This window comes from Eutrigla gurnardus (assembly GCF_963514095.1).
Source record: "Eutrigla gurnardus genome assembly, chromosome: 2".
Lineage (NCBI taxonomy): Eukaryota > Metazoa > Chordata > Actinopteri > Perciformes > Triglidae > Eutrigla > Eutrigla gurnardus.
The window spans coordinates 8,568,960-8,587,972 of record NC_139916.1 but is presented as its reverse complement, the minus strand read 5'-3'; the positions used below and the strand labels follow the sequence as shown (position 1 = coordinate 8,587,972).

General features: G+C 41.2%; 2 protein-coding genes across 12 annotated transcripts in view; one reads left to right on the top strand and one right to left on the bottom strand.

Moving 5' to 3' along the window:
• Positions 1-18,266, top strand: part of atp2b2 (ATPase plasma membrane Ca2+ transporting 2) — a 58,797-nt gene extending 40,531 nt beyond the window's left edge. For 4 of the 11 annotated variants that reach the window (XM_084035400.1, XM_084035399.1, XM_084035396.1 and 1 more), the window contains 11 exons: positions 2,792-3,033; positions 3,472-3,706; positions 6,961-7,140; positions 7,249-7,336; positions 7,512-7,618; positions 9,231-9,422; positions 9,658-9,871; positions 9,976-10,187; positions 10,272-10,379; positions 10,548-10,730; positions 15,403-18,266. In XM_084035400.1, the coding sequence (XP_083891526.1) occupies positions 2,792-3,033; positions 3,472-3,706; positions 6,961-7,140; positions 7,249-7,336; positions 7,512-7,618; positions 9,231-9,422; positions 9,658-9,871; positions 9,976-10,187; positions 10,272-10,379; positions 10,548-10,730; positions 15,403-15,711 (2,070 nt within the window). In that variant the 3' untranslated portion in view covers positions 15,712-18,266. Of the gene's footprint in view, positions 1-2,791; positions 3,034-3,471; positions 3,707-6,960; positions 7,141-7,248; positions 7,337-7,511; positions 7,619-9,230; positions 9,423-9,657; positions 9,872-9,975; positions 10,188-10,271; positions 10,380-10,547; positions 10,731-11,879; positions 12,070-12,389; positions 12,443-15,402 lie in introns of all 11 variants that reach the window. The other 7 variants (XM_084035403.1, XM_084035397.1, XM_084035395.1 and 4 more) reach the window with 5 other exon arrangements.
• vgll4b (vestigial-like family member 4b) overlaps positions 1-19,013 on the bottom strand; it is a 325,618-nt gene that overhangs the window by 83,330 nt on the left and 223,275 nt on the right. The window lies entirely within an intron of this gene.

The window sequence follows — 19,013 nt, the reverse complement described above, 5'->3', positions numbered from 1 at the left end:
TTTTTTCTCTCTAACTCTCTTCGTTTGAACTTCTGACTCATAGGAGCTGCAGCTAAAGGGACGTGTAAAATATGGCCATGCCTGAATTAATCGATATTCATTGCTTCTTAAGAAATCGTGGTTTCAAAATATTGATCTGCATAAGCAAACATTGAAGGCGGATGAATTAAGCTGAGCCATATTCAGTCTAATTTCCGCAGATTGCTTAGAATCCTTCTATCATATTCCCTCCTTCTTTCATCTATCTATGCTTTATTTAATTACTGAAACAAACTAAAAAAAACACACAGTAAAGTGAAACTTTTACATTATTTATTTCAACAAAGTTAAGTAAAATTTAAAATAATATAACCCAAACTCACACACTATAAATCAGACTCAACGGGTTTTACAGCATTTAAATGCGACCCTTGGTTCAGATAAAAGATTGCAGTTCAATTATATGTTTTTTTTCACTGCATGAAAATATATTAAAGCCTTTGTCAAGCACATTAACACATTATTAGCATTCTCCATCAAAACCTCGTTAGCATGTGGACAAGAACGACCATTAGATGGAGAGCGTGAGCGCACCGATTCCAACAAGTCATTAATGTGATTAACTACACTGTCAATACAGAATCTTTTCCAACACATTTCAGCAGCAGCTGAGGGGGGAAAAAACAACTAAAAGAAAGCATAGTTTAAAACGTTGAAAATGTCAAGCTATCCTTTTAAATCTAATCTCGGTCAGAGGTTTGTTGAGAAGCAGAACAGAAAGCCTGCAGTCGATCTATTCGGGGGCAAATAGCACGAACTGAAGGTTGCCTGCTTAGCAGCGAGTCAGATGCATTATGTTCAGTGTGCTTTTGACTCGCTTTGTTGTGTGTGTGTGAGTGTCTGAGTGTGTTAGAGAAAGAGAGTGTACCTGACGTGCTGTTCTTTAGTTGTAAGTGTAGGTGTTAACCATACTGTAGGTACTATATAGCAGGTCGGAATGAAGAAACAGGACAGCGTTCCAGTAACAACACATTTACACTGATTGTTCAGTTTCACGACACATTTGATTCGGGTTTCCTCAATTGTGCTTATCGCCTTTTAACTATTTTTTATCAATTTTGATAATTGATTCATTGTTATCGTTAGGTTTCATACATTAAGTAATTTCCAGAGCTCCTCAAATGTGAGGATTATTGCTTTGCATATGGTTGTTAACTGAATATATTTGGTGAAAAGTATTTTGTCTCTGAAGCAAACAGTTAATCAATGAAATATATCATATAATAATCAGCAGGTTGTCCAATAGTGATAATAACCATGAGCTGCAGCCCTGATTTCCTTGATTAGTGCTTCTGAGGGGTGAAGTTGAAGTTGTCCCCACGTATCTGTCATCAAACTAAAATGAATATCAGCATCTATAATGACATTAAGGATTGCACACTCTTACATGTGTCCAGCCTCATGAGCATCAGTGTCATTACCGTGATAAATAAGTGTGTGTGTGTGTGTGTGTGTGTGTGTGTGTGTGTGTGTGTGTGTGTGTGTGTGTGTGTGTGTGTGCACGCACGTACATGCATGCGTAGGATAAAGATGATAATGAGATGTCAAAGGCTGAATTTTAAAACATTTAGAAATCAATATGGAGAGTCAAGTAACGCTTTATGCTTCATTGCCTGTGTTTCTGTGTGACTTGACAAATTAGAGTGTGTGAGTAAATGGAGCGATGATGGGGAAATACTAATAATAATAAGGACATGGAAAAGATGAAAAGGGAGACACAGAAAGATTCGAGCATGTGTGTGAAGTGAGACGAGTGAGAATGCTGTAAGAGAATCTGAGCCAAAGAGTAAGCATCACCAAGTGTCAGCGAGAGAGAGAGAGGAGAGAGGAGAGCTCTCTCTCTCCTTCTCTCTATGCTTTGCCCAGTGTTGCCATGGTAACGCATATTCTTCCACAAGCTGACCACAGTTGTACACGTGCGCATATGGTGAGGGTGTATGGAAATTGCACACACATGTACTGTAGCACCCGAACAGCCACATGCACAGATTTGAACAGATGTCATCCACATAACCCGCAGTAAAAGGCTGACAACATACAAACAGAAATAAACTGCACCACTGACATCACATGCTATATGACATTGCATTCGATTTTTTTCCAGCTTTTTAAAAACACAAAATGCGCTGCTTTTCTTTGACGATACATTGAATATCTTTGGGTTTTGGACGTGTCTTTTGGCTGTTTTAATGGCCAATTCTGACTCAGTCCAAGTCATGTATAAATGTGTATACTGACATGTTTACTCAACTGGAGAAAAACATGTTTCTAGAATTACAAACAGATGGGTTTAGCCATATGTCTAAAAATAAGAACATCCCAATTTGATTCCATCTAACTTATCTTCAACCCTTCCACTCAGTGCAACCCTTTCACCTCTTGGTAATTATCCCCAGCAGCTATTTTGAACGCTGATGAAAAGAGAATCACATTGTTTAAATAGATCACAGAAATCTATTCAGCTGACGACTTGAGAGTCTCCATCCCAGGATTTTCTTTCTTTGCCATGTCAGAAAACACAATTATTGATGGAATAAAATCATTATACGCAGAGCAATCGACTTCTTGAGGTGTCAAAATTCCTATAAAGCTGTCTGAATTCACTTTGCAAAATATATATATATATATATATATATATATATATTAAAGGCAGACAGGTAGACAATAAGCACATCTACCACTGTATTGCAGAAAATATTTGGCTGAAAATGGAACTGAACATCCGAAAATCTCTTTCTCTTCCCGTCTCCAGCCCCCGGATAAGGAAGGCGGTCTGCCAAAGCAGGTGGGCAACAAGACAGAATGTGGACTGCTGGGATTGGTCTTGGACCTGAAGCAGGATTACCAGCCAATAAGAAACCAGATCCCAGAGGATAAGCTTTACAAAGTCTACACCTTCAACTCTGTCAGGAAGTCCATGAGCACTGTCATCAAGTTGTCCGACGGGAGCTTTCGCATGTACAGCAAGGGAGCCTCTGAGATCGTTCTCAAAAAGTGAGTTTGTTTTTGTGATTAAAATTATGTATTGTATAGCTTTTTTCGAGTCTTTTCGACCACTCAAAGTGCTTTACATTACATGTCAACATTCACCCACTCATACACTGATGACAAAGGCTGCCTTTTAAGGTGCCAGCCTCCCAGGATCTAATCTAATTCATCAGCCTTTGGCAATTTGGGGTTCAGTATCTTGTAAAAGGACACAGGATCGAACCACTGATCTTCCAACTGGAGGATGACTCGCTCTACCTCTGAGCTCTACATATGCTGATGATTATAGTCTTTAGCTAACATTGAGTACTGTCTGAAGTAGGTCTATATATGGGGATTCTTCTCCAGTATTTTTAGTTTTTCATATCGGGTCACTTTGACACTATCAAAGTTACAAAACACGATTTAACACACACTCTTTCATTGCTCCACCCTTAAATACAGATGCAGCCATGTCCTGAATGACGTCGGTGAGTCAAGGGTTTTCCGTCCACGGGACAAGGACGAGATGGTGAAGAAGGTGATCGAGCCCATGGCGTGTGATGGCCTGAGGACCATCTGCGTGGCCTACCGTGACTTCTCCGGTGATCCTGAGCCCTCCTGGGATGATGAGGCAGCCATCCTGAATGACCTCACGGCCATCTGTGTTGTTGGGATAGAGGACCCTGTCAGGCCAGAGGTAGGACTGTGTGAGATGTTTTGGTGACATACTGAGTGGAGTGGATGCACTTTCCCCCGAATTTCCCTCAATTCCAAATACCCTTGATGTCAATTAGCCTCTATTCAGTTAGCAAAGTTAGCCACTCAAAGAAAACGCCTACATCACGCATTAACATCATTCTGGATTTCTGTTACATGAACCGACAAAAAAACATTTTTTCATATCAAACGTAAAAATATATGTAAAAATGCACTTTTGGAGATGTTAGAACTCCGAAACTGTGATAATGTACTGCAATTTGATTGCCCTTTTACTTTAAATTCAGTCTCTTTCTCTTATTGATCATTTCTACCACTTTTTACAGTCCTGTTGAAGTAAAACAAACAGTTAATACAAAATAAGTGATGCATTCAGAAATGATTAAGTCTTTAACAATGAATTTCATTTGAAGATAACGAGAAAAATAATCGTCGGAAAGAAAGTCTGGTGGTAAGAGGTATCGGCGTACAGCAGGAATCTGACCTCACTTGACAGCTCCTGTGCAGGTACAGGGAATCAGGAAGCTATCTGGCTACTGCATTATTCAACTTCCTCCTTTCATCTTTTTTTCCACCCCCCTCCTCACTCTCTAACAAGGTCTCTCATTCAACCTTTTCCCCACTATGTCTTCTCATTTCTTCCTCCCCGTATCCTAGGCTTTACCTTCACACTTCTCCGGTTGCCCTATTTTACTTTTGAATGTTTCTGCACATACCTTTCTCTCTCACTACGCCTTCCTCTCTCTCTCTCCGTCAGAAGCTGAGTTATGTAAGGATCTTAACAGACCTAGATAAAATAAATAAGTACAGAGAGAAGGAGGGGAAAAGAGAAACCCTCATCCTCCAAATGAATTAGCAAACATTTTTAGCAACAACTGGGCCTTTTGTATGACAGTGAAGGTTGTATATTTAAACAAACTATAGAGTTGTCCTGGAAATAGAAAAAAATAAAACTCAGAAAGGACACAAAATATGCAGTAAACAAAGCTGTATATTGCGACATGCAATAGTGCCGCTTCCTGCAAATGCTGTGACTTCTGTAATCTATTTATTCACACAATTAGGTGTCAATATATTCCCTTGCATTGCCTCAAGCCTTGCAGTTCTCTCACCACAGAGGTGACCTAACATCTGACATTTCCAATAACTGATGTGGAAAAGTGCTGCACTGCTCTGCTGCACTCCACTCACATCTTTCCAAGGCGCTTCATAAGACCGGCTCGTATAGGAAATTAGATGATTTTCCTCTTTGCTAAAAAGGTCAAACAGAGTGGTAAACATGTTTTTGGTTTGTGTATTAGTGTCCAATTTCTTCCTCCAGAATATTTTAATAACTAGCTGCTCCGTAGGGTTGCCCCCAGGGAGAGGGGAGAGGAAAAATTAGAAGAAAGAGGGAAAGCAGAGGCAGAAAAAGATGAACGGATTCAAAATCAGATTCATGTCAGAGGGATGTCGGACCACAAGAGAACGAGGACGGTTTGCGGGAGAAAGGGAGGAAAACAAGAGTGGAACCAGATCTGCAATAAAGACACAAGAGGCTTGTTTTTCAGTCTCCCCTACTACCCTCTTCCTTCCAGATTGTATTTTTAATAAGCCTCCACTCTTCTCTCCACCTCCTCTTTCGGATGACCAGTCAACTAGACCAGTGGGACATGGAATCCACAGGAAAAAAAAGCGTTAAACTGACAGCAGGGATGACAGATAGGGAGACGGGAACTTGATATCTTGATTAAAAAAAAAATGACTTGGTGAGAGCGAAGAAAGCAGGACGTAATAACTCACTCCACTTGTCACGATATTCACTGAAAGAGCGTCTTTATTTTTGTCAGATCATATTACTTAAAACGGACTATCCAACATGTAGCTTGTGCTATGAGTGTTTACTCTTTTTACACATTACCAACTCAGCACACCCATGAATAGTGAAGTGCTCCTAAGCACATATTTGTGAACAATATCGTTGTCGCTTTCAGAAAATATTCAGTGTCCTTGATCCATTCCTTACTGCAGAATTAGTTGGAAGTTATAGCCGTAAATCATGGTTTTTGTTTTGTTTTACTGTTTTACTCAACAAGTATATTTGAATTTGGCATCATCGTTGATGTTTTCTCAAATACTCAAAATTAAGCTTGACTGGTTGTTTTTTTTCAAATGTCCTTGAAAGTTGCAAAGGAGGATGAAATTATATGTTTCTGTTTGTTTCGCCTCCAGTTCATTAAAGACTTGCCCTCCTCCACTATATAGATTTACTTTGTAATCCTCTCCCTTTAAAGTAGTTAAATCCTTTGTGTTTTACACCCATGAGCAGCTTTATTTGGCACTTCAGTGTCCAATATATTTGCACTTTGCGGTGGTGGATTCATTTGATCTGCAATCATATGTTGCACTCTGGGTTTGTGTGAGTACAGGCATGCTCACATGTGTATGTGCACCCCCCCCCCCCCCCCCCCTCCCCGTGTGTGTGTGTGTTTGTGTGTGTGTGTGTGTGTGTGTGTGTGTGTGTGTGTGTTGGTGTGTCAGACAGGCCTGTGTGTGTGTGCAAATGGATGTGAGTTGCTGCTACTGCATGTGCACATGTTTGTTTCTGTGTGGGTTTGGAGTGCAGTGCTCGCCCACACTGACCTTTGTCAGGAAGAAGATGCGTTTCTGAATTAATACCCTGCTTTTTGCTAGCTGGTTCTACCGCAGATCAATCTCCACGCAGTAACTTCTCCCAGTTATTCTGCTAGACTAATGTCCGCAGGGAAAGGAGATAAAGATAAAATGCCTCGTTATATATCTTGTTCATACAAAGAGACAAAGGCATTCTGGCATACCGCTCTGATAAAACAAATGTATAATTGTGTTTTTTTTTGTGTGTGTTTTCTCTGTCAAAAATAACAGTATTGATGCAACTGTTATGTTCTTTAAGTGGCGATAAGCAAACATGAATTCTTGTATGTGATTCTTGTCTAGTGTTGTTTTTGGCTGCAAAAAAAACATAAAATGTCAGCGACTAGGTGGTGAACATAAGAGGAGCATTTAACAGCAAAGAGCCAGAAACGTGTGGTTTCTTTCTTTTGACAAATGTACTTATTGTAAGCCGCTTTGGACTAAATGCCTTAAATGTAAATGTAAGGAGTAAGTGGAGACCAAAATAGAGCGAAAAGGAGGGTGAATATTTGACTTGTATTCATCAGGTGGCCAGAAATGCAGCTGAATGCTATGAAATGTGTTTTATGTATCACTCTTAAGGTGCCCGATGCTATCATGAAGTGCCAGCGTGCGGGCATCACAGTACGCATGGTGACAGGCGACAACATAAACACAGCCAGGGCCATAGCCATCAAGTGTGGCATCATCCATCCCGGGGAGGACTTCCTCTGCATTGATGGCAAAGAGTTCAACAGGAGGATCCGCAACGAGAAAGGAGAGGTACAGTAACTATGGTCAGAGTGAGTCAAAGAGTGACAGGATGAGCTCAGGAGAAAGAAGGATCACGATCCAATGTCCTTCTATGTCTGTTTGTGTGTGTTTGTCCAGGTGGAGCAAGAGCGCATCGACAAGGTTTGGCCTAAACTCCGAGTTCTGGCCAGATCTTCCCCGACTGACAAACACACCCTCGTCAAAGGTGAACTGGTGACACTATTTCATATCCATTCCTGCTAATCAACTAACTGAACTATACAGAACTATATATTTCTCATTTCTCCCGGTTGCTCAAATGATTCGTACGTACACAAGATCAGGTAGTCGGTTGTCTTTCAGATGCTGTGTTCAATGTAAGTGCACTGTGTGTTTGACAGGCATCATTGACAGTTGTGCGACAGACCAGAGGCAGGTGGTGGCTGTGACAGGAGATGGGACCAATGACGGACCCGCGCTAAAGAAAGCTGATGTTGGCTTCGCCATGGTGAGCAGACCCTGTTTTAATTTCTTCCTTTTTTACCCTATTCCATAATTTTCTCTGAGATTGTTCTCAGTCGACATCTGTAGATATTTTCCTCACCTCTGCAGTATTTAGGGTTTCTTCTCAGGCACTCTGCCTCTGGCTGTGTAGATTAGGAGCTTCCCCTAGTGGATATATGAGCTCACACCATTTCTCTGCAGTACAGTAATACTTTTCAGATTACTGAAAACAAAAAACAATACAATATATGCAGTTTACTCTATTTCTGCGCTCCTCATAAATTAAGTAATTTGGCTCATCCATAGCACCATTTCATCCTTCGTCCAATAACACAATGCAGGTTCTCAAGCTTTTACCCTATCAAATAAATATTCCTTCATTGTTATCATCTGTCTTGTTCCCATTGTGCTCATTTTAAGTGATTTTGTTAATTTATATCTGTGTGTTTGTTTTCCTTCTAAGTAAAAATCTTCATTCCTATTTTTTCAAATTACATGAGCTACTCTACAGTCTTACCACATATCCTGTGGACACTAACTAACTCCAGGAGGGAATCACTAATGTAAGGTGTAAGCTGATAGTAGTTCCTTCACTGACGTGGTCCTTTGGCATTCAGTGTAAAATTTGTTTCTTCTGCAAGTACATATGTAATCTGTTGGGAGGACATTTTTTCTATCACCGCAATGGAGTACCTTTTATGAAGTGCTACATCCTGCCCCTCTTATATAAATGGGGCCTCATGTCCGCAAACCAGCAACACACACCGATCCCTTAATAAGTCTGCGTCATCATTAGGGATGTCATTAGGGATTACGTCAGGTGTCACACAGGTGTTTTTACTCATAAAGCTTCCATGCACAGCAACTGTCTGCTGTCTGTATTTCCTCCCCTCCACTGAGCTCTGTGTGCTTCAAAGCAGGGCACCGAGCCCTGACCCGACACACCATAAGTGGCCACATAATGTGGTATGAGATTATGAGTTTAGTTATGCTTTTTACCTAATTTATGTGTGCTCCCATGCTTCAATTTATTGTTAAAGTGTCTCTTGCATTTCGCTGTCATCTGTGATGCATGGTGTTTCACCACGGGCAGACGGCAGTGGAGAGCCGATGGCAACCACACTCGATTAACACACTCACACTAGAGGACACTAAAGTGAGAGAGAAATTCCCTCGAGACAGACCAGGGATCGTTTGTTATTTTATACTATATGTAGATTAATAAAAAACCCATTAAGAAACAGCTTGGATTCAGGCTATATTTTTCTTAATACAATTGCAGAGCTGTTCAATTGTAAAACATATACATTGGATTGATTGTAATGTACTTGTAGTGTGGAATGTGCAGCTTTATTGTCTATAAAAAATAGAAGTTAGCTTATTGGATCAGGAGTCGTTGTCAGCAGATACTCAATATTAAATGATCACAACATCCCTAATCATCATTATTTATCATCAGAGCTGACACTTGTAAGGGGTCCATTTTTTTCCAGTCACTGCAGAGGTGATTTCCGACAAATTTCTTTGATTTTTCATTTGTTAGTTTGCCGAATAGTGCGGCATGCTGCAATACATTCTGTTTTGTTTCTCACCGCAACTTTCCTGCTCTCCTCCAGGGTATCGCTGGAACAGATGTTGCCAAGGAGGCGTCGGATATCATTCTGACTGATGATAACTTCAGCAGCATCGTTAAAGCCGTAATGTGGGGCCGGAACGTCTATGACAGCATCTCCAAATTCCTTCAGTTCCAGCTCACTGTCAACGTCGTAGCCGTCATAGTGGCTTTCACTGGCGCTTGCATCACACAGGTCAGAGGCGTGTGTGTGTGTGTGTGTGGGCATGTGATTGGGTTTTATTAGCATAACGGTATTCTGTATTTCAAAAGCTGCTGAGGTCAAAACTTCAAGCATAATAATGGTGGTAATTTAAACCAGTGAGTGAAAGAGTTGAGTGGTTACAGTTGAAGTACTGTTCATTTGTTTCATCACCCATGGTCGTACTGACACTGCTGCTTTTAAATTCATTCCACTTTAATTTCCGCAGGACTCGCCCCTGAAGGCCGTGCAGATGCTGTGGGTGAACCTCATCATGGACACCTTTGCATCTCTGGCCCTGGCCACTGAACCTCCCACAGAGTCTCTGCTGAAGAGGAAGCCATACGGCCGCAACAAGCCTCTAATCTCCAGCACCATGACGAAGAACATCCTGGGACACGGAGTCTACCAGCTCATCATCATCTTCACGCTTCTTTTTGTTGGTACAGACTGTCATTTTGCCCTGCGGTGCACCAGGGGTTTTGCACCTTAATTACGTGTCATGGAATGCTTTCAGACCTAATGGTTTCTATCACCCCTCCTTTAGGTGAGAAGATCTTTGATATTGACAGCGGCCGTAATGCCCCCCTGCACGCTCCTCCATCTGAGCACTACACCATCATCTTCAACACCTTCGTCATGATGCAGCTCTTCAACGAGATCAACGCCCGCAAAATCCACGGAGAGAGGAACGTCTTCGATGGTATCTTCAGGAACCCCATCTTCTGCTCTATTGTGTTTGGCACCTTCGCTTTGCAGGTAAGCAGATTATTTTTTGGTTTGTTGTTTTCATAAATTAGATATGATAACATTTTAATGGCTCTTGCTTTGCCTTTTTTGTAGATTGGGATTGTGCAGTTTGGAGGGAAGCCATTCAGCTGTCAACCCCTGGACCTGGAAAAGTGGATGTGGTGTGTTTTCCTCGGGCTGGGAGAGCTTGTCTGGGGACAGGTAAAGAGCAAACTCATCTGTTTCTCTCTTTGGGTTTTCCTGCTGTGCTTGTTTTATTGCTGTAATTCTAGTTTAACCATGTTTCACTCCTCCTGTGAGTATCGCTACTCCACTTTATACTTGTCACCATTCATTTTGACCCAGTGCTTCGTCTTCTCTTTGGGTTAGGTGATAGCCAGTGTACCCAACAGCAGATTGCGCTTCCTGCGGAGGGCAGGCCAGTTAACTCGGAAGGATGAGTTACCAGAGGAGGACTTAAATGAAGACAATGAGGAGATTGACCACGCAGAGAGGGAGCTTAGGAGAGGACAGATACTCTGGTTCAGAGGACTCAACCGCATTCAGACTCAGGTGAGGACACAAGTCAAGCCCCAGGTTGCAATGTCTTGTCATTACAGGGATGGATATTTTTTTAGATTGATTCTGCCAGAAAGAAATGTATATGGATATTTGAATGTTTCTATTTAAACAGGGTTACTCTTATAAAATAGAAATGTGTGGTTTTGTGTAGCAGCTTAAGTGGCAATAAACACCATCAACATTAAATGTCACCTGTGATGTTGTCTGATATTGCTTTTTGTTTCACCTTTTGTCTGTCTTTGTCATTTAATCCATTTTCATTAGGAAGTCGCCCCACCCCAGATATTACCTGTGGAGCTAACAGCTAAGAGGAATCGCTAGACTATGTTATATGTTTTCCATGTTAGTCAGTAACAGCCTTAAAGTCATTTTTATCTCAAGATGGTTCATTCAGGTGCATGAAGATGCAGCTTTCTCGTGCTGGACTGAGGCGATCGACCGCGTGGACCCGTGGAAGATGGACAGTCAAACCCCGAGAGTTAAATATAACTGGACATAGTGACTGAATTGTTCTTACTGTGACCAACGCTGCACACCGTTATCACTGTGATACTCATAGACAATTGTGTGTTGGACTTGATTTCATCTCACTGATGTGTCACTAATGGCCCAGGGTGAAGCTATCCCACGACTTGTTATGGACCAGCATCCTAGAGAGGCAGCCAAGCATGGTTACAAGACAGTACAAGTACAGGTTTTCAGTATTAAAGGGGGAACTCAGGGGGTTTTCTACTGAAGTAGCAGATCTTGAATTGCAGCGATATCGATAAAGATAGAACAAGGCGAAAGGAAAGTAGAGGTCAGATGATCAAACAGGTTTTAAACACAACTATAATACAACACAAACATTGTAAACATTCATCACAAGTGTGGGGTGGGGACAGAAATCTTGAGAAGAGGTTAGAAAGATGGGGTTTTCTGAAGATGTTTTGTAACTTGGGTGAACTTTAGGTCAAATTCACCATTTTGTGGGGGGGGGATACTGCACCCTGACCTTTAGCTGTCCATCCCCCCTCATCGTGTGATGATTGAGACACTTTGTACCACCAAAGTCCCCCAACCAGTCAACCTGTGTTGCCATTTGGTCTCTGTCACTCTGAGCAGCCATTTGTCCTCTCCTGTCCCGCTCTCCTCCCACAGATTGACGTAGTCAACACCTTCAAGAGTGGCACCTCCTTTCAGGGGGCGGGGGCTCTGAGACGCCAATCATCCACCACCAGCCAGACCCAGGATGTAACCAATGTTTCTAGTCCTAGTCACGTGTCCTTGTCCAATGCCCTTTCCTCTCCTACAAGCACTACTGCTGCTACTGCTCCTCCCACTACTGGCCGTGAGTCAGAACTCTGTCAGTCTGCTTCTCTGCTCTCTTTGCTTCAGAGGTGCCATCAGCTCATGAACAAACACAGATTTTCTGTGCATTGTCTGGCTTGTTAATCTTAAAACAAATTGCCATTTTTGCGTTGGCATCTCTGAAGATTCCTCTTCTTTTTTTTTCTCTCTATCTTACTATGTGCTTTTTCAGTTCCTCTCTTTCTCTTCTGTTTTTTTTTTTTTTTGCTGTTCATACTGGATTTCAAATTCATCTTGATATCTCCTCCCATGCTTGGGTGTACTGTCGTCTCATTGGTGAATGTGTGTTTGTTTCCTCAGAGTGCTAGGAGCGCAGGACTAAGGGTGATACCCACGGCGTGACATTTCAGGTTGTGAGTTTGTCTCCCTCTGCTCATCCCCCCCATCCACCATCCCATCCTCCAGTCCTTCCATTTATATGTCTTGACGGACATTAATGTGAACTAATTCAACTCACCAAGGGACTGGGTAAACATTCAAGTATAAGTTGCAGTGTTGTCTTATTTCACCTGCGAGTTTGCTACCGATGAGGCAAATCACACTGAAATGAGCTGAAGCAAACTTGTATTTCATGTATTCTCCAGCGTCATCTGCAATGACAAGAACACATAACGGTTTCATGTGTTTCATGCTGTACTGTCAAAGCCAGAAATAAAGAGCTAATTCCAAAAAAAAAAAAAAAAAAAAAGAGCACATAACGGAAGCTACAGTTCGTGTGTCGGACATAAAAAAAAAAATTTGAATATGCCACTCAAAATGTTCTTTCCAATGGGGATCTCAAATAATGCAACTAAACATCTACCCACAAGGGGGCACTGTCAGTATCAGGGACTATCTCCGCTTAATGTTTTTGATCACCTCCATCTCTTTTTTCCTCTCTCTTTTAGACACACACACACTTTTTGTCTCTAATCTGTCTCTGGGGATGAGAATCAGATGTAAAACTCTGCTGAGGGTTGTGTGTACAGGGATGAAGAATCACCATAAAGCAGTACTGCACCAATAATTCATCCCGTCCTGTCGCTTCATAATGTCAGTGTAGTTGACTGTCATGTTGCCATAGTTACGGACATAGATCTGCTGCAGCACCAGCGACGTAATTCAGTCCACCCCGCTCCCTCCCCTCCCCCACCCCTTTTCTGACACCCCATCAGTGTTACTTGTCAGACATCCTGTCACATTCACTCATCCCGACAGGCTCTGCTTATTATTTGTTTTATCTGTTTTGTCTCCTTATGCCCCACTGTGCCACAGTTACTAGAGTAGCAGTAATAATAATATTTACAGTGTGTACAGCATTCCCCCGATCAGAAAACCCAATACGTTAAGCGTTTTAGTATATCTTCTGATGGAAAAGTTCAACATTTTACAATATTGTACTAACATTTTGGATACTCCAAAAACATCAAACATTGATTTGTTAAATTGGTAAATGTGGGGATTTGCTATTTTAAATTGAGTGTTTTTTACACACACACACACACACACACATTATATATATATATATATATATATATATATATAACTGCAAATGTTTTTTCGACACTACATTTTTAACCTAATGTTTCGAGATATTACAGCCTTGGAGCCTTGCTGGTCGGTAGTGCCTTAAGTGGAGTCAGTTTCTGTGACTAACGACAAACTGGATATCTATATATCTATATATATATATATATATATATATATATATATATAATATAAATCCCCCACTCGCCCCATGGGCGGCCTTGTGTTTCCTCCTTCCCGGGTCCTCTACTGGGCCTGGGAGCTGAGGGTTCTGCACAGTATCTTAGCTGTTCCCAGAACGCTTTACTTGAAATAGATCTAGGGTGTTGATCCTGGACTCTACTGGAGCCGCTGTCCCAGTTTGGGGGTTACAGTCCACAGAGGGCTCCAATTACCACCGGAACCACTGATGCCTTTACTCTCCACATATTTTCTAGCTCCTCTTTCTACCCTTAGTATTTTCCAAGCTTCTCATGTTCGTTCCTCTTGATGTTGCTCTCGCTTTGGATAGCAGGATAGCTCAGTGGCTAACACCACTGGTTCCTGGTTAGGGTGTGGCAAAACCAGTGTGGGCCCTTTGGCGAGACCCCTGATGCCGTCTCCAATATATTTACACAGAATTAAGTCATTTCTGGAGTCAACAGGATGTGATGTATAAAAACACCCCAGTGTGGTAACGTGTCTATGTCCTGTGGAAAAACATCAAATAATGTCTTTGTAGCTATCAAATTGTGTGTAGAGCCTACATTTCAGCATATGTTGATATTGTTCATGCAGATTAAAACAACATTTTCCTCTAATCCACAAATACTATCGTCACTAAGGGTTTGCGTAGTATAGTTTTGGGGCCTATACTTGAGTGTTTACTTAGATGTGCATGGAGTTGAAAACTGTCAGACCTCTTGACAGTAAACTTATTATTTTCATTATTCACCTCCATTTGTTTTGTGTCAGCAGTCTGTGTGCCGGTGTTCCCTTCTTCACCGTCCCGTTGTCTTTTTTTGCATGTGGTTTGTGTTTACCTCTTGTTTACCTCCTGTGTTCATGATATCTAAACCTGCTGTGTTGGCTCTAAATGCCACTTTTTTGTGTTTATTGGAGGTTTGGCGGGTTTTTTTTGCTGTGAGTTTTACACTGCGATGCTCGTGTTGAACCAACCTCCTCATGCAGAGTTTGAACCTCCATTGCCCTGTTTGGGACCGTGCTTCACACCCACCCTGTGCTATATGTGTGTGTCCCATTCAGAGTCTGTGTGGATACTTGTCCCAGACAGTGTTCTGGTACCTCCAGAAGTTTTTAAACCACCTGATTTGGATCTCTCAGATCTAACCTCCTTCCTTCTTACTGACCTCGTCCACCAGATTTCTTCAAACTTGCATGTGATATTCTCCTTTAATTTTTTCCGTGAGCATTCCATTTATTAACGTGGCTTGTTTCTAGGTATACAGCACATTGGACTAAAGCGTATACTTACAACGAGCGTTTGTGTTGCTTTGGTATTTGTTTTCCTTGAAATGTATGGTTTTGTTTTTTTGGTATGATTGTGTTCCTCACGGCTTTACTTAGTGCACGCCAAACCTGAGTGACTTGTGAACTGTAGTCATCTTGTGAAAGCAGAACACAGACTGCAGTTGCTTCTCCTCCTCCACCTTTTCCTTCTTCACCTATTTTATCCTCGACTGAGAGGTCCTCTCCTTCCCCTCCTCCACTTCCTTCTTTTCTCTCATCCCGAGGGTCCCTCCCATCCTTCCACTGAGTCTGTAACCTCTCATCGTGTCTCTTCTCTTTCCCCCCTTCTTTACGACAGATCCGCGTTGTGAATGCATTCCGTAGCTCTCTCTATGAAGGCCTGGAGAAACCAGACTCCAGATCATCCATCCACAACTTCATGACACACCCCGAGTTTAGGATAGAAGACTCCACGCCCAGCATCCCCCTCATCGACGACACAGACGACGACTCTGCTCGGAGGAGGAAGTACTCCAGCCAGCCCTCGTCCCCCAACAAGAATAACAACGCCATCGACAGTGGCATCAATCTCACCATCGACACCAGTAAATCAGCCGCCTCCTCCGGCCCCGCCAGCCCTCTTCACAGCTTGGAGACCAGCCTCTAACCCTGATCCGAAACCCCTAATGTCATTTCCTTGCAGTCTGAGGGGGGGACCAGATCCAAATCCCTCCCCCAGACCTTTAAATGCAACCATACACCTTGTCACCTCCAAAATATCACCCACTCCAACTCCAATCTCACCCTGCAACCCCCATTTATGCACTTAAACAGGACAGGCCCCGTGATCCTCTCTCCCCTTAACCATGAGCTCTTAAAGCTCTCCGCTCCTCTCCAAATAGAGAAAAATCTAAAGAAATATGGCAAGGTGAAAAGAAAAACAAACTTATCATACAATCAAAAAAGTGCAACAAAAAGCCAGAAAACCTACACAGCCATCCTGCTTTTGTGGTTGTATGTGTACGGCGGCGGCAGCGGCGGCAGCGGCGACAGCGGTGGTGTGTATGACAATATGCGTGTTAGCATGTACTGTATAAGCGTGCCGCTGACTGCACATATGTGTGACTGTGTCTCTCGTGGCACCGGGAGGAGGACAATGAGGAGGGAGACACCGCTGAGGAGTCCAAATCACAGGACAGGACAAACTCTCAACTCCCCTTCTACTCCCTCTCCTCAACAATAACATTGTCAATACTGATAATAGTTTAAATTAAAATTGAAAAACATTGTTATTATTATGATTCAGATTCTGATTATTATTGTTATTATTATTGTTGCTCCTGCATGAATGTACATTGCCCAGGTTTTATTTAAAGGGTTTTAATTTTGTTGGAGTTCTTTGGTTTCTGATGGGCTAGGCCTCACGGCGGACTACTATTTTAAAGGCGGCTTCACTGAGTTCTTGGCCTGCAAATTCCCTCTTCTGTGTGGCATGAACATGTACCCGACTGTAAAAATTTCTTTCATCCATAAACAGAGATGTGTAACGAGGTGGTAGGGCTCAACTTGCACAGTAGTTTTGCACCTGTCGGAAAGGAGGAACGCAAAATAATTATGATGATGATAGCATTTATGGGATATATTCTATAAATATAAATATATTTAGAGAGAGTTTATCTTTGTTTGTCGGCATGTTGCCTTGTTCCTGCTTCAATGGCTCAAAAATACTTTGACTTATTTATGTCTTAAAGAGAATGTAATTTGTTTACAACCTCGTAGAGATAAACTTCCTGGTTTCTAGAAGGAAAGAGGCAAAACTGAAGCTCCGAAGGACCAGAGCTGTGTTGGTGTGTTATTACTGAAAAACTATGTGCTGGAATTTGCCTGCTATCTTTTCAAATATTGTAGATATTTTTAGAGGATTAACAAACAAAAAGAAACCAAAATATATTGGGATACGTAGTAAATGTGGAATCTTAGTATTACTCTATATGATTGTTGGGATCAAGTTGGAGCGGCTTGCCTTTTCTAAACGGAGGCCTCCTTTTTGTGACAGAGGGGGAATATTTAATTCTTTTTTTTGTTTCCACTTCTCTCTTTTTTATTGTAATTTTTTCTTTCTTTTTTTTCTGTGCTTCAGCGCTGGCCTGGGGTCAGGGCTCGAGTCAAAGGCTGATATCAGGACCTTTACAGTGAACTGTCTTCTAGATAAGCCTGCTTGTTCAAAGGATTGATGTTTTAAAATGTGTGTGACCATCAAAAAGGCTGCAATTGAGTCATATAAGAAATGAGTTACATTTGGCTTATCTGTGCCGCATGGAAATCAGACTTGTTTTTCTTTAAAATTTGGAATATATCGTGTTTCATTTTTTAATTTAATTTTGATTTATGTTCGGTTTAAAGGATTTCCGTTTTCCACGAGCAGAGTGACGCACACACAGCCCCACAAAGCTGTTGGCATTAACATATATATATATATAAAAAAGGAAAACTGACAAAAAAAAAAGACAAATTACAACAAACATGGAATGTTGCTTTGACTCTTTTTCTATATATAAAAAAAAGACGATCCTTTTCTGCACTATCTGGTTATGAATGAAAACTTCTGTGGTGTAATTCTAGATGTGCTTTTGTGTGTTTAACCAAGCTTGTCTTTCTGCCGTCACAGAATATACAGTACTCTAGCATCTCAACTGTACTCACTAGTCGTAAACTATTTATTGTGCTTTGACCAATCAGACATTACCAGAGATAAGTTACATACAGAAGGCACATTTACCCAGTCTTATTGCACTCAGAAGGACAAGGCCACTTAACTAGCCTGTAATATTGTTATTTACTAACCGAAGTCACTGGCAAGCATGACGCGAGAGGCTCATTATGCAACTTGAAAAAATTGACAATTTTTCTACTTTAAAAAAGAATTCCTATACACTACTACAGTATATACAATCATTTACCTGAGCAGTTCTTTATTTTTTATTTCCATTTTTTTCTGTCCTCCTCCTCCTCTGTCATTTCCCAGTTGATCTGTCCATCTGGAGAAGATGCACAAGCTTTACCAGTCAGCTCAGGCGTCTTGAAGAAGTAACATGGACCATTGGAATAAAATCTGTCTTATTTAAGTTGGAAAAAAATCAGCCTGGATTCTGATATTCTGTGTAGAAGCTGTTGATTTATTTTGTTTCCTTTTCCAATGTTTTAACTTGACAATTAATTTGTTTATTTGTCTGTAAAAAAATACAATTTTAAATAATAAACAACAAGAAAACAACCATAACAGCAACAACAGCATTTTCAATATATATATATAAATATATATATATATAAAAAACAGACTCAAGCCAACATTCTCCAACCACTTTTACATCCCGGAGGACATTCAGCTTTAAGAGGACGCAAAGACGACAAGTTTAAAAAAAAAAGATCTTTGTAAATACAGCAATGAGTCCACTGAGGACAGAAACTCCATGCAGACTGGTGTGAAAACAGGAAATCCTCCTGACTACGTCTCCCATCATGCACCACCATGAGTCATACTGCCGACACAGCTGTTTGGCTGTATGTAAACAATCACTGCTCCTGTCAGAAACTTTACAAAACATCATGATTCCATCCAAATGATAACTCGTGTTGTAACAACCAATAATTATGTTGATGATGACACCGACGATGATGATGCTGATGATGATGATGATGATATCAATGATACTTCTTGCAATATACTCTCACCTGCCTCGATGTACTGTATTTAGCAGCATGCAGTTTGTGGAACAAAGAAAAAGAGAAATGCCAACAGATAACTTTTTGGCATACTTAGCCATTTATGGGTAAGTGATTTAAGTGTTCATCTTGTTTTTATGATATTTTTTTTATCTATACAATAATTGTAAATAAAGAACTCAATGTCTTTGTTCATTTAATACTATGCAAAAAGTCATGCTTTTCTGATTGTTACCCACCCTTAAT